A 14,363-nucleotide genomic window follows, 5' to 3' on the forward strand; every position below is an offset into this window, starting at 1 on the left:
GATTGCTTGGCCTGTTAAAATCTTAAATGTTGGCTTGGGTGCAACATTACCGACCAAGCAGTAAGGGAGGGTTGATCTCCCTTACTGCCATGAAACAGGACATGTACAGGAAAAGACAGTTCTCTTTTACACTTGCAAAAAAAAAATCTGCTTTTTATCATTTTTCAATGACAATAATAATTCTCTCTGCAGATCTTTGGCTTTCTTGTGTGTATGGGAATAATTTTAGGAATTGGAAATTCCATTTGGGAAAATGAAGTTGGATTTCACTTCCGTATTTACCTGCCCTGGGACAAATGGATGAAAAGTGCCATTTTTTCAGGATTTCTAAGTTTCTGGTCATACATAATTATCCTAAATACAGTTGTGCCAATTTCACTTTATGTCAGGTAAGCTGCTGTTATCAGTTGAGTAGGCTTATTGAGCTTTCCTCTCATGCTGTGTGTTTCATATTAAAATCTGTCAATAATAATAATCATTACAAAAAACATTTATACAAATGTGTAGCTGTCAATAAATTCACAGTGGCATTCATCAGATATTAACCTGGGCCATTCTGGGCCTAACTTGCAGTTGTCTGGACTGAGTGCACAATTCCTGTGCCTGACCTCTTTGTAGCATTGGCAAAAGTTTTTCTCTGTAACTGGATGAACTCGAAAGGTAACATTTTCAAAGTAAATTTATTATCAAAGTACATAATGTCACCGAATACTACCGTGGGATTCATTTTCTTGTAGGCATTCACAGCTGGGCAAAGAATTACAAAAGCTACACACAAACACTTCTAGCAAGTACAAAAAGAAACACATATTAATAAATAAATCAACCTGAAAACATGAGTTGTCCTTGGAAGTGTGTTCAGTGATCAGTTCAGTGTTGTGGTGAAGGATGAAGTCCACGGTGGTTCAGGAAGCCTAATGGTTGTAGGGTAGGTAAAACTATTCCTGAACCTAGTGGTGTGGGACCTGAGGCTCCTGTACCACCTTTCCGGTAAGTAGCAGCGAGAAGGGATCATGGCCAGGATGATGGAATCAGCAGAAAATGATTGTATTTTCTATTTTATTTTAGGCATCATCATAATCTACAGTGCCTCTTAATGTGTATGAGGTATGCTGTAAAACCTGTGAATTCCTAACAATCAGAAAAAAAACAATTTGATGGATGAAATGTGAGATGTGGAACACTTGAGTGAAATAATGAATGGGGATGCATGTGTATCCAGGATTACTTGTATGCTGCTGATGCTAAGATACATCCTAAGATGCTTGCTCAATGTCAGCAAGAGCAAGGAGCTAGTTATTGACTTCAGGAGAAGGAAACCAGAGGTCCATGAGCCAGTCTTCATTAGAGGATCAGAGGTGGGGAGGGTCAGCAACTTTAAATTCCTTGGTGTTATTATTTTGGACAGCCTATCCTGGACTCAGCACTTAAGTGCAATTATGAAGAAAGTACGACAGCACCTGTATTTCCTTAGGAGTTTGTGGAGATTTGCCATGACATCTAAAACTTTGACAAACTTCTATAGATGTGTAATGGGGTGTATATTGACTGGATTGCAGCCTGGTATTGAAACACCAATGCCCTTGAATGGAAAATCCTACAAAAAGTAGTGGATATGACCCAGACCATCATGGGTAAAGCACTCCTAACCACTGAGCACATCTACATGAAACACTGTTGCAGGGAGGCAGCATCCACCATCAAGGACCTCCACCATGAAGGATATACTCCCTTCTCACTGCTGCTATCAGGAAGAAGGTACAGGAGCCTCAGGACTCATTCCACCAGGTTCAGGAACAGTTACTACCCCTCAACCATCAGGCTCCTGAATGAAAGGGGATAACTTTACACAGCTTCACTTGCCCCATCACTGAAATGTTCCCATAACCGATGGGCTTGCCTCATGTCAATTTCTCAATATTTATTGCTTATTTATTCAATATTATTATTTCTTTTTTTCTGTATTTGCACAGTTTCTTGTCTTCTGCACTCTGGTAGGACACTCAAGTTGCCTCTCAATGATTCTGTTATGGTTATTATTCTGAAGATTTATTGAGAATGCCCACAAAAAATGAATCTTGTGGTTGTACATGGTGACATATCTGTTATTAAATTTACTTTGAACTTTGAGGGTGCACTGCGACACATCGTCAGTGATGTATCCTGGGGTCATCAGGTGTTTCGTGTCTTTCAGCATTTGCCATCCTTGCCCAGGCGACCCAGCCAGGGTTGATCTGGCCTCTGCTTTTTTCCCAGTAGCATTGGTCCACAGGTGACACCTCTTGATTCATAGCCATCTGGAGGGCATGCTCAACAGCCTCTATGATGGTCCTGAGGGCTCTTCTCTTTGCAGCCCCTGTTTTGCCAAGAGGAGGGTAGGTTCTGCAGAGCGAACACCCAAAAAAACTTCTTGCACCCCACCTCTAGAGGCTCATAATGTGCCCTCCACCCCTGTCTCTAGCACCACCCTACCAGCTCCTGGTATTTGGCTGCCTTACGCTCAAACACCTCCTCAATCTGGTCTTCCCAAGACACTGTCAGTTCTACCATGACCACCTGCTTCAAGGTTTTGGACAGAATGGCCATGTCAGGCCTCGGTAAAGATAAATAGAAGTCTGTTTGGATGAATGAGTTTGATTTGGTGTCACCTGTTTAAGTAACATTTGGGCATTTCTGCTGGATCTCCAGTTACTTGTGTCCTGGGAAAAGAGAACCTTCTATTTTTTAAAAATATTTCTGTTGATTTTTTTTGAATAGTTGTCTTTGAACATTTTATTGTTGTTTGTATGGTGATTACTTAAATTTAAAATATATTTAGATATTCTGCTTTGATTTGTAAATTGTTGCATCCTGTCTTTTCCTTATAATCTGTACTGTGATCTAAATTTCCTTTTGATGTTTATCTTCATTTTAGCGTTGAAGTCATCAGACTTGGACACAGCTACTTCATAAACTGGGACCGGAAGATGTTCTTTGCCCAGAGAAACATTTCAGCGGAAGCACGAACCACAACACTCAATGAGGAACTGGGCCAGATTGAATATATCTTTTCTGACAAAACAGGAACACTAACACAGAATATAATGATTTTCAACAAATGTTCAATAAATGGAAAAGCCTATGGTAAGCATCCATGCACTTGATAGACAATCCGCACTTTATGTTAATCACAAGTGATTCTGCAGATGCTGGAAACCAAAGTCAAAATAAAATTTATTATCAAAATATGTAGACGTCACCATATACTACTTTGTGATTCATTTTATTGCAGGCATTCACAGGAAAATAAAGGAATACAATAGTTTTTATGAAAAACTATACATAAACAAATAACTAATGTGCAATAGGAGGCAAACTGGGCAAATTAAATAAATATATCTATATCCTGCTAAAACTCTCATGCTCTGTTTTTGTGACCTCCAGTTAGCACAAATAGTGCATTACAGCGGCACTATTTTTGGCTAAGTCGACTTAAAATGCGCTAACTTACAGAATGCAGGCAAAGTTCAGGGTTATATATTCGTATAAAATTGCTCACTCGCCAAAATCAACAGCCCCGCTTTCACCCGAGAGCTGATGTCAGCCATGATGGAAACTGCGACACGACACCACGACGCATGCACACGGCCAGCCTCAGAAGCGACTCACGATGCTCACAGCAGCGACACCAACCGGAGCAAAAGGGCAGGGCAGCTCTATTTCAAGCGATCACATTCTGCTAATCACCATCAGCATGTGCAGGATTGGGACAGATCAAACTGAGACCCATCAATAAGAGATAATTAAATCTTATTGTAATGACGTACTTCGAGACATCCATCAAACCCTTTGCTGCAGTCAAAGGATAGCAGTGACTACATTACGTCCATTTAGGAGAGCGCCAACCACATCATCAAGAATAATCAGCATCCTGGAGGCTTTGGTGTTACTGCTTCGTATCTTCTATCCAGCGTTAGGGTAAAAAAAAATATGGTCAGCCTAATTATGCCGCATAGAAAGAGAAGGGGGAACAATATGATCAATACGCCAGACGTCGTCGGGAAGCGGCAAGGAGAGGGAGAGAACAAGAATCGGATGAGGCCATGGCCGCACAACTCCAGGATCAAAGAGTCAGGACAAAAAAGATGAGAGAAGAAGAGTCAGAGGAGGAGAAACATGCACGTCTCCAAAATGACAACAACTGGCATAGAAGGAAGAGAGACAAAGAGGCAAAGGAGCTGAGAAATGCTTGTCTCCAGGATCAGAGACAAAGAACAAACAGCAGAAGAGATGAAGAGACGGAGGATGAAAGGGTTGCATGTCTCCAGAATGACAACGACAGTCACAGGAGGAGGAGAGAGGAAGAGACAAATGAGCAGAGAAATACACGTCTCCAAGATCAGAGACAAAGAATAAACAGCAGAAGAGATGAAGAGACGGCGGATGAAAGGACTGCACATCTCCAGAATGACACCAACAGGCACAAGGGTGGCAGATCAACCTGAAATGATGCCATCAAAAGTGTCCTTCATTAGATGAGGAGGAGCTATATTTGCCTTGCTACGCGTTGTCCTTCTTTAATAAACTTAAGTTTTCTTCTTCAATTTTCAAAGCAAAGCGATACCAATAGCATTCAGGAAAATTTAATATTCATTCTGGTCACATCAGACTGCACTACCCTTCTCTCAAAGGGTGCCCCAACGGGTCACCCGGTTGTATCGTATAAAATAATACTGAGTTGTAAAGAGTCTACAAAAGTTTGTCTGTGTAGGTTGTGGAATCAGTTCAGAGTTGTAATGACTGAAGTTATCCACACTGATGCAGGAGCCAGGTGGTTATAGGGCACTAGTTGTTCCTGAACCTTGTGGTGTGGGACCCGAGGCTTCTGTGCCTTCTGCCCAGCAGTAGTAGCATGAAGAGAGCATGGTCTCAATAGTAGGATCCTTGATGATAGATGTTGCTTTCTTATGGCATTGCTCCATGGAAATCTGCCCAGTGATTGAAAGGGCTTTACATGTGATGGACTGGGCTGTATCCACCATTTCTGTTGACTTTCTATTCCTCTGCATTGGCGTTTCCATACAAGGTCATAATGCACCCAGCCTGTTTATTCCCCTCCATAGATGCTGCCTGACTTGCTGAGTCCATTCAGCACTTTGTGTGTGCTGCACTTTTTCTTTGGAGTTTCATTTAAAAGGAATTGCATTGCAAGGAGTCCACGAGCCATATGGCATGGAAACAAGCCATTTGGCTCACCAAATTTGTACCTGCCTTCCAGCTTGCATTAATAAGTAATGCAACCCTGATCCCCTTTTTCTCTCTTCCCATTCCCGTCATCCCCGAGGATTCTATCATTTGCCTACTTTAGGGACCTTACAGTGAGCAACTAGCCAATTACCCAGCATGTCTTTGGGATGTGAGAGGAAACTCGAACATCGGAGGAAACACACATAGTCACAGGGGAAGCATGCAAACCCCACACAGCATTTAAGATCAGGATGAAGTTGGGTCACTGAAACAGTTGGGCAGCAGCCTCCTTAGCTGTGCTACAGTGTCCCTCAGGTTCAGTGAATATCCCCTCCTTCACCTCCTAGCTCACTGTTACACTTAACTCTTTTGTTACATTTTCTTTGTAAAGTTGGCAGCCCGTGGCCAAATGGGTACACTTGGAGCCCGCCTAGTCTCCTAGACAATTAGAGCACAACTCTTAACAGTACAAGTAACATGGGTACAATTCCCACTGCTGCCTGTAAGGAGTTTGTACGTTCTCCCCATGGCTGCATGGGTTTTCTCCTACGGTCCAAAGATGTTCCTAGTGGTAGGTTAATTGTTCATTGTAAATTGTCCTGTAATTTGTGCTGTACCTCAATAAATAAATAAAATTCATATCACTGATGTGATTTACAAAAGCATTACCCAAAGTGGTTCCATAATGAAACAGACAGCAACATGCATTGGCCCAGACTTCAAATTCATCTGACTCCAGCAAACAAAATTTCAAACAATACAACTCACAACAAGATATATAGCTCTTTAAAATGACACTTCAAATAAAACAATTTTTCAGTGATAATATGTACATCAATTTCAAATGACCATGCATGGCACTTTTATACAATATAATGAGGACAACTATAGTTTTTGTACTGATTCCGTCTTCAGTTCAATTTTCATCATGTGTAAATGAGTGCCAACTAGTGGAGGGTAAGAGTACAACACCCACTTATCCTCAACAAAATGTTGGGCTTCCAGCACTTGCAGAAGTCCTTGTGCTTATGTACTTATCCAGACTACACACTGAACAAGCAATACCACACAATCCAGTTTCAAGGTGTGTGCAGAACTGCAGATGTAAAGCTCATGGCAGTGTGACAATCACATTTACATTTGTGTCTGCTACTTTTCTGAATATTAAATTTCCTATTATGTTAAACCTATTATTTTTGTTTTGATTTATATGATGAAAGCCAGTTTATTCTCCAAAATAGTGTGCAAATCTTTAATGATTTTTGTTATAATTTTTGTTTAGGAGATACTTATGATGAGCTGGGACACAAAGTGGAAATATCTGAGGTAGGAGTCAAGTAAAAAAAAAAGTACTTGTGGAATCATTTGGATGCAGTGCTGATTAGATCTTAATCTATTTTCTTAATTGAGAAATGCAGTGCTGTCATTGGGACATTGTTCGTACAGTATGTGATGAAAATATAGTTTACGGTCAAGTCTCTGTCCATTCTCTGACCTGAGAGCTCATTGTTCCTTTACAAGGTTCAAAGTACATTTATTATCAAAGTATGTGTGCAGTATACAACCTTGAGATTTGTCTTCCCACAGACAGCCACAAATCAAAGAAAAACCATGGAACCCATTCAAAGAAAAACATCAACCCCCAACGTGCAAGAAAAAAAAAGACAGATCGCGCAAAAGGCAAAACATAATGAAAAACCCAGAATATAAAACGCTAAACCATAAACCATCCAGGCGTATGTCTTATACTCTAACATTCATACAAACATTGATTAAAATCAAACTATAATGCAAATTTTAGTCCTGTGAAGTCAGCAGAGGCTATATCCCATACGCAAATTTAAAAAATAGACTCAGTGGTGTCTGCACGAATCCATGACAGCTGAATGGGCAGCCAGCACTGTTCTTCTTGATGAATCCAACTGAAGATTACTTTTCTTCATGGATTCACCACACGGAATGTAAATGAGAATCACATAATCCGACGTTAGGTTATCCAGGAAACTGAAATGATGAGAGGGAAGGGAAGTTTGGATTAATATGGAGTGAGATATAAAAGACCGAATGGAAAGCTGAAAATGTGCACAACTGGGTCTCCACACATGCGAAAGCCAAGATTGTCCTCTCATCATTGTAAGTGTACATGCCCATTAGAAAGTTCATGGGTCAGTGCAAGTATGGTAAACAACTTTTGCCACTGATCACAAAACCAGTTTAAGCTCTTTGATATGCCTTATGATTGATGTGCTTTTGAGGCAAAAGGATTTTCAGTCGATGGTTATCCTAATGCAGCTGTAATTTTCAATTGGTACATTTAATGTCAGAGAAATGTATACAATATACATCCTGAAATTCTTCTTCTTTGCAAACATTTTTGATTATTATTTAAAATCTATGCAGGAAGCACTGCCTCATACATACTGTGCACTTAAGTGAAGCATTTCATTATTACAGAAATTATAATTCAGTTGTGTCAACCTTACTGAATATTAGCAAACACAATACAAGGAAGATTAAGTAAATCAACAAAACATTTTGTTACATAGGATAGCTTGATAGTTGCAGAATGAGAGACTTGGTTGGCTTTTGTGACAGCTAAAGAAATCTCGACAATATTAGTATTTATATAAAATGTAAATATGACTAAAATGCTTAAATAGGAAAAATTAATTGTTGCTATAATTTTAATAAATTTAATTTTTAGCAGCTTGGGTAATAATGACGTACAAGCAGCATTTATTTGCATAATTCAAGCATATTAAATGTGCTGTATTCTCAAGGTCAGAAGTTGGTAATACAAATTCATCATGTAAAAGCAGCCAGAAACCTTGTAACCTTGTATCTTGTTGGTTCTAAATTAATAACCTGCAACAAATTCAGTCCTTGTCTAATTTGGTGACAGACCACTGGCCACGTATTACCTAGTTAAAATGTAATCTAAAGTTGCTGTAGTTCATTATTGGGTAAATTATTTCTTTAATGCAAATTTCCTTTTGAGAATATTTGTCATGAATACTTAATTCTGTTCACTCCTGTATGCTCAAAAGGTAATGGAAAAAGAGTGGAGTTTATACATTTCCCATCATAAAATGTGAATTTCCGATCAGGTGGAAAGTGCTGCATGTTTCTAGGCCTAGGAAATTTATGTAGGGTGCTTTCTGACTTTCAAATCTCAATAAACTTCCAAGATAGTTCCCCTTTCTAAGCTACTGGATAGCTGAATGGAGATATTGAGAGTGTTATTGTTGTCCCTATCCTCATTCTAAGAGTTAAATATCATATTAAATATCATATTTTAGATGGTTATGATTAAAATTAAAACTTCTGTGAAGTTAAGCCAAATTGTCATATAGTAGTACCCTCGATATAAGTGGGTATATTTGCCAATTATTGCATAATGTTCAATTCTGTTTGCTGTTCCTCAGACAATTATAACACACTGCAACTGCATGCTGCAAAGTCTAGATCAGGGGTTCCCAACCTTTTTTATGCCATGGACCCATGACATTAAGCAAGGGGTCCATGGACCCCAAGTTGGGAATTATGGTCTAGATGGTATTGAGCCATATCATGTTAAATGGCAAGTGACACTTGTGTCACACAAGCATCAGGTAACAACCATCTCTAACTCAGTAGAAACTATAGCTAACCACAGCAAAGGCAGTGTACTGTAAATACTGATCTCTGAAGTAAACCATAAATCCTGGAAATAACCAGCATGTCAGGTAGTCTCTGAGAAGAGAGAAATCAAGTTAACATTTCAGGTTGATGATCTTACACTGGAAATATACTACCATTTAGATAGTAATGTCTTTAAAGAAGCCTTTTAGGCTTGAGCTTAGCTTAACTCCAAATAAATTGAGGAAGTCCAATTCAAGTTTTGAATCTAAAGAGAAAGATCTAAGATCCCAAATTCAAGCTGCACAACCTGCTTCATTAATCTGCTGTCATTAAGTTTGCCGAAATGCTAATCTTACTCTGTAGTATGGAACTAACTTCATTCCTTTTTTCTTAAATTTATAGAAATCTCCTCCTGTGGATTTTTCGTTTAACTCTTTAGCAGATAACAAGTTCAAGTTTTATGATCACAGCCTTGTGGAAGCGACAAAATTGGGAGATCCGTCAGTGCACGAATTTTTCAGGCTCCTTTCTCTCTGCCACACTGTCATGTCAGAAGAAAAAAGTGAAGGTAAAATTAAAATCTGCCAGCTGGTAAACAAAATCAGCTCTCCTCAAAGTATGTAACATTTATTTAAAAAAAACACTTCTCATTTATTGCCTGTGCATTAATTGTACTAGAGCCTGTACAATTAGAGAAAAAAAGACACCTCCAGTCATTTTGAGACTATAGCCCAGGATTAACTAGGCAAAATATGACAAGATCTATTCTACTGATTAAATGGCCCAATTTATTTAATTGTTTATATACAAACAGATGCAGTTTCTTTCACTGTAAGAAATAGAGAATTGTGAGCTGACCTTTTCTTTGTCAGAAATAAATGGAAGTGTTTCTGACACACTTGCTGGCTGGCAATATGTGAGATTTAAACTCAGGGGCACAGCTTTAATGAGGACAGGGCTATGGTGCATTGTTGCCACTGAGCTCTGTTTAAGGCCTTATGCCGTGATTAGAAGGCTCTCCCAATGAATGCTGCTGCCGAGATATTCAGTAAGCTGGATTTTACAGACTGCTTTTTTAAAATCTTCAGGATGATGGTCGTATCCTTGAGATCCTGTTTTGCTTTTTCATCATTCAATTGAGTAGGTTGCATTTATTTTCAGCCAAGCCACCAATGGGAGGTTGGCCTCGTCCTCTCAAGGCTGGTCACTGTGCTTTCCTCTGTCACATTGTGTGTTAGCAACAGGCACAGAGTGGCCCAGTCTCCTTATTTATTTGTTGTGTAATGATGCTTAGCCTGCTGAGAAGGGCTAGAGTCAGTGGATGAGAGGAAATAAACAAATGTATAAAAATATTATTCCATTTATGAACTGGGATTCATCTTTGAACCAGCTCATTATAGAATCACTTGGGATGGTGGTGAATATTGGTAGCTCGGGCTGAGGCATTGGACGCTGCGATTTCCACCGAGCTGGGCAATTAACTTGCAGGCATTTTATCACCAATGAGGTGATATACTCAGTGCGCAGTTGTTGGTGTTTCTCTCTGGGAGTGCTCACATTTATATAGGCCTCTGTTCGCTTGCCTCTGTCCTGATTGGCTACCCCTTCAGTTATCCTTTGAATTTTATTGGCTTGTGTTTTTTGACTCTTAGTGGTTCGTAGATGGTGTCTTATTTTGATATGTTTACATACGGTGTTATCAGAAGCAAACCCAGGCTTCTAAAAATTCTCATGTCTGCACCAGAGCCTCCGCACTGTCCCATTTAAAGTGGTGTCATTCTCGGTGTTCATGTACCAAGATCAGTGACAGTGAATCATGTCTCTGCACCGCCAGCTTGTGTTCCTGTAAAAGAGTTGAGAATCACTTATTTATTCGTGAAAGGAGTCCATTCTGCCCACTGAGTCCCTGCTCAGCCTGCTGGTGAATCCCATCAGTTTTATTCCTCCTCCTTATTTCCATGTGACCCTACACCGTATGTCATCAATTCCCTTTGATCCTTTTACTGTTCACCAGTACTCATCATTATCATCATTACGTGCCTTGTTGTAGGCAATCATGGTTTTATCCATGACCAAGATTGTTCTTGGCAAACTTTTCTACCAAAGTGCTTTGCTATTGGCTTCTTCTGGGCAGTGTCTTTACAAAACGGGTGATCCCAGCCATAATCAATACTCTTTAGAGATTGTATGCCTGGTGTCAGTGGTCTTATAACCAGGAATTGTGATATGCACCAGCTGCTCATATGACCATCCACCACCTGCTCCCATGACTTCACATGACACTGATCTGGGGGGCTAAGAAGGTGCTACTGTAGGTTCTTACAAATATAATGATGTGAGGCATTTTATGTATAAGAAAAACTGCCACAACTTATTTTTGTACTCCAAAAAACTGAACACAAAGTGTGGTAAAAGTTCTTTATGTAATTACCTCATCATGTCAAACCAGCCTCTTAAAGTGGTTGTGAGTTATGCAGGTTTCCACCAATTACATTACCCTACACAGCCCCCCTCCCCCAGAATTCACTAAAACTGGCATTGTGAGCCTGTCTAAAGCCTGGAGAGTCACCTGCCTTGGGTCCTATGTTCCATGGTTGAAGGAATAGCAAGTGCCTCTGGCTCATCCAGAGGTGTGTTGACATGCTCGTGGTCATGTTGTGATGCCAGGGACATGGTAGCGGAATCTATGGTATTCACAGACCTCCGATGTCATGATGCGTTGCCTCTGTCGAAGCTGCAAGGCTAGTTGGCACTTCTTAGTGTTTGTATCAAAGTGAACGTGGTAAAAACACAGACCCAGGGTAGCCTTTTCCGCAGCATTAGTTAGTAGTCTGTTTTGCGTGTTTAAGTTGCAGGCTTTTTGAGGCAGGGAAAGGAGGAGGAGGAATGTCTGAGTGTGGACTATCAGCCATTTTAGCAAGCTCCCTATAGTTCTTCATGGGTGCATTACTGAGGGCTATGCGAACTTGGTCAGGCACTTGCTTGCAAAATAAAACAAGCGTAGTGATTCCCAGGAGAGACAGCATGTGGTCCATTAGCTTCAATGGCTTAGCATCCCCAAGCTGGACAAGGAGGACAACTGTTTACTGTGTTCAGACTCAGATAGTCCAAGAGTCTGTGAAAGGTGTGCTTTAAGCAATTGGTATTTATCGCGTTCAGGCAGGTGTCCTAGTGAATTCACCACTCTCACAGCCATGGAGTTACTGAGCAATGCTACCACATAGAAATATCAGGTGTTGTCGGCTGTGATTTCTCACAGCGTGAACTGGACCTTGGCTGACACAAACCAACCGACAGCATTTTGCTGCCAAACCTCCAGCAGTTTCAAAGTGACTGCATTGGCCGACACGATCAATTACTCTGGAATCTTCCTAGACCATTGGGGGTCATCAATGTAGGTTTTTTCCGAAATAAAATGAAGTGAGGCATTTTATATTTAAGAAAAAAACGCAACTCCAAAAAAGCCAAACACAAAGCCTGGTAAAAGTCCCTTACCTAATTAAGTCATCACATCAGAACAGCCTCTTAAAGTGAACCCCAACTCAGTGTTGGTGGTTGAGTGTTATGTACATTTCCACCAGTTACATTACCCTACACTACACCTTGCCCAAGTGTAAACTGCAGGCTAGCGGTGGGAAGGAGTTCATTACACTTCCTTTGGTAGAGGCGTATCTCCACCCCGCCATCCAGTCACTTATACTAAGAGATAATTTATCAATCAGCACATCTTTGGGATGTGGGAGGAAACCAGGTAATCCAACAGAAACAAAGAGCGATGAGGGAAATGAACATCTAAGGACTGTATCCACACAGCCCTAAGACAGCAGCACCAAGCGCTGTGTCTTTTTATCACATGAAAATCCCACATTCAGTCTTATCCCATTCACATGTCTTGGTTATGGCCGTTCAACAATTTATCCAAATACTTCTTCCTGCTTCTGCCATGCTTTTCACCAATGAGTTCTAGAACTCTTCCAACCCCAAATGAAAAAGGTTCTCCTCATTCCCTCTAACCCCTCTGCTGCTTACACTAAACATGTGTCTCCTACTTACGAATCTATTTGCTTTCTATCCATCTGTTTTGACCTTGTATTATATACTTGAATTAAAATTTTGTCTTTCATCTCCCTCTTGTTCTTAAGAAAATAACTCCTCTAGCCAATCTTTCCTCAAAACTAAACAATTCTAGCAGTGGCCATATGCTGATAAAGCTTAGTACCCTCCGATCTTGCTGTGATGGAACTAGAACAGTTATCTCACCTTGTGATAAGTTAATAGAATTAAAGTTTGAAGACAGCTCAATGAGGCACACAGTATGGCCTGTCAAGTACTCATTCGCACTAATGCAACACTAATCCCATCAGAATCAGGTGTATTATCACTGACATACGCCATGAAATTTGTTGTTTAGCAGCAGCCATACAGTGCAATGCCTATAAAAATGCTGTATGCTATGATAAGAAATGTAAAATAAATAATGCAAAAAGATAGTGAAGTAGTGTTCATGGGTTCATTATCCATTCATAAATGTGACTGCAGAGGGGAAGAAGCTGTTCCTAAAACATTGAGTGTGTCTTTTCAGGCTCCTGTACCTTCTTCCTGTTGTTAGTAATGAGAAGAGGACATGTTCTGGGTGGTAGGGGGTCCTTAATGATGGATGCCACCTTTCTGAGGCATTGCCTTTCGAAAATATCCTCAATACTGGGGAGTCTAGTGCCCATGACGGATTTGGTTGAGGTTACAGCCCTTTTGTTTCTTTTTCTGTACACACAGTGATGCAACCAGTCAGAATGCTCTCCACAGTACATCTGCAGAAATTCGCTCAAGTCTTTGGTGACATGCTAAATCTGTGCAAACTCCTAATGAAATATAAACCCTGGTGTGACTTTATCATAATTACATACAATATTTTTTTTTAATTTTCCTTTTGTTCCCTCTTTATTCTACTTCTCAGCTATACTAAGGACAATTTACCATTGGCAGTCAACCTATCAGCCCACATAGTTGTGTGCAAACTCCACACGGACAACGCCCAGGGCCAGGTTTGAACCCAGGACTTTGGGTACTATTTGGCAACTGCTCTGCACTCTGTGCTACTCTGCCACTCACTACTATCTGCAATATTCATACTGTTCTTCTCTGCATTAATTTAATTTGTCCATTCAGAAACATAGTTTACCTGGAATTCTAGGTGATTATATAAGCAGGTGACTATTACATTGTCTTCTGTCAATTGCTAGCCCAGTTTGGTATTGTGCAAGAGAGGGTGCCTGTGTAGGTGTGTAGAGTATGTACTGTATGTTGTCAGGCAGACTTTATTAAGTTAATGCTAATGCTAAAATCAAAGACAGTCATCTTATTGTGCAAGGACTTTGTCTGTTAACATGTCATCCAGAAATTTTGAGGGATGTAGACATTTAAAAGGTGAGAGATTTAAATACAAAGGTGAACCTTTTAATGTTTATGCCGGGATAAGTAATTATGATCTGAACCATCTATATTCATTCTGCAACATT

General features: G+C 40.1%; 1 protein-coding gene across 4 annotated transcripts in view; it reads left to right on the forward strand.

Moving 5' to 3' along the window:
- atp8b4 (ATPase phospholipid transporting 8B4) overlaps positions 1–14,363 on the forward strand; it is a 304,768-nt gene that overhangs the window by 235,045 nt on the left and 55,360 nt on the right. For all 4 annotated transcript variants that reach the window (XM_072278231.1, XM_072278233.1, XM_072278230.1 and 1 more), the window contains 4 exons: positions 193–389; positions 2,915–3,123; positions 6,509–6,552; positions 9,250–9,415. In XM_072278231.1, the coding sequence (XP_072134332.1) occupies positions 193–389; positions 2,915–3,123; positions 6,509–6,552; positions 9,250–9,415 (616 nt within the window). The remainder of the gene's footprint in view (positions 1–192; positions 390–2,914; positions 3,124–6,508; positions 6,553–9,249; positions 9,416–14,363) is intronic.

The sequence above is a fragment of the Mobula birostris genome, chromosome 14, assembly GCF_030028105.1.
Source record: "Mobula birostris isolate sMobBir1 chromosome 14, sMobBir1.hap1, whole genome shotgun sequence".
Lineage (NCBI taxonomy): Eukaryota > Metazoa > Chordata > Chondrichthyes > Myliobatiformes > Myliobatidae > Mobula > Mobula birostris.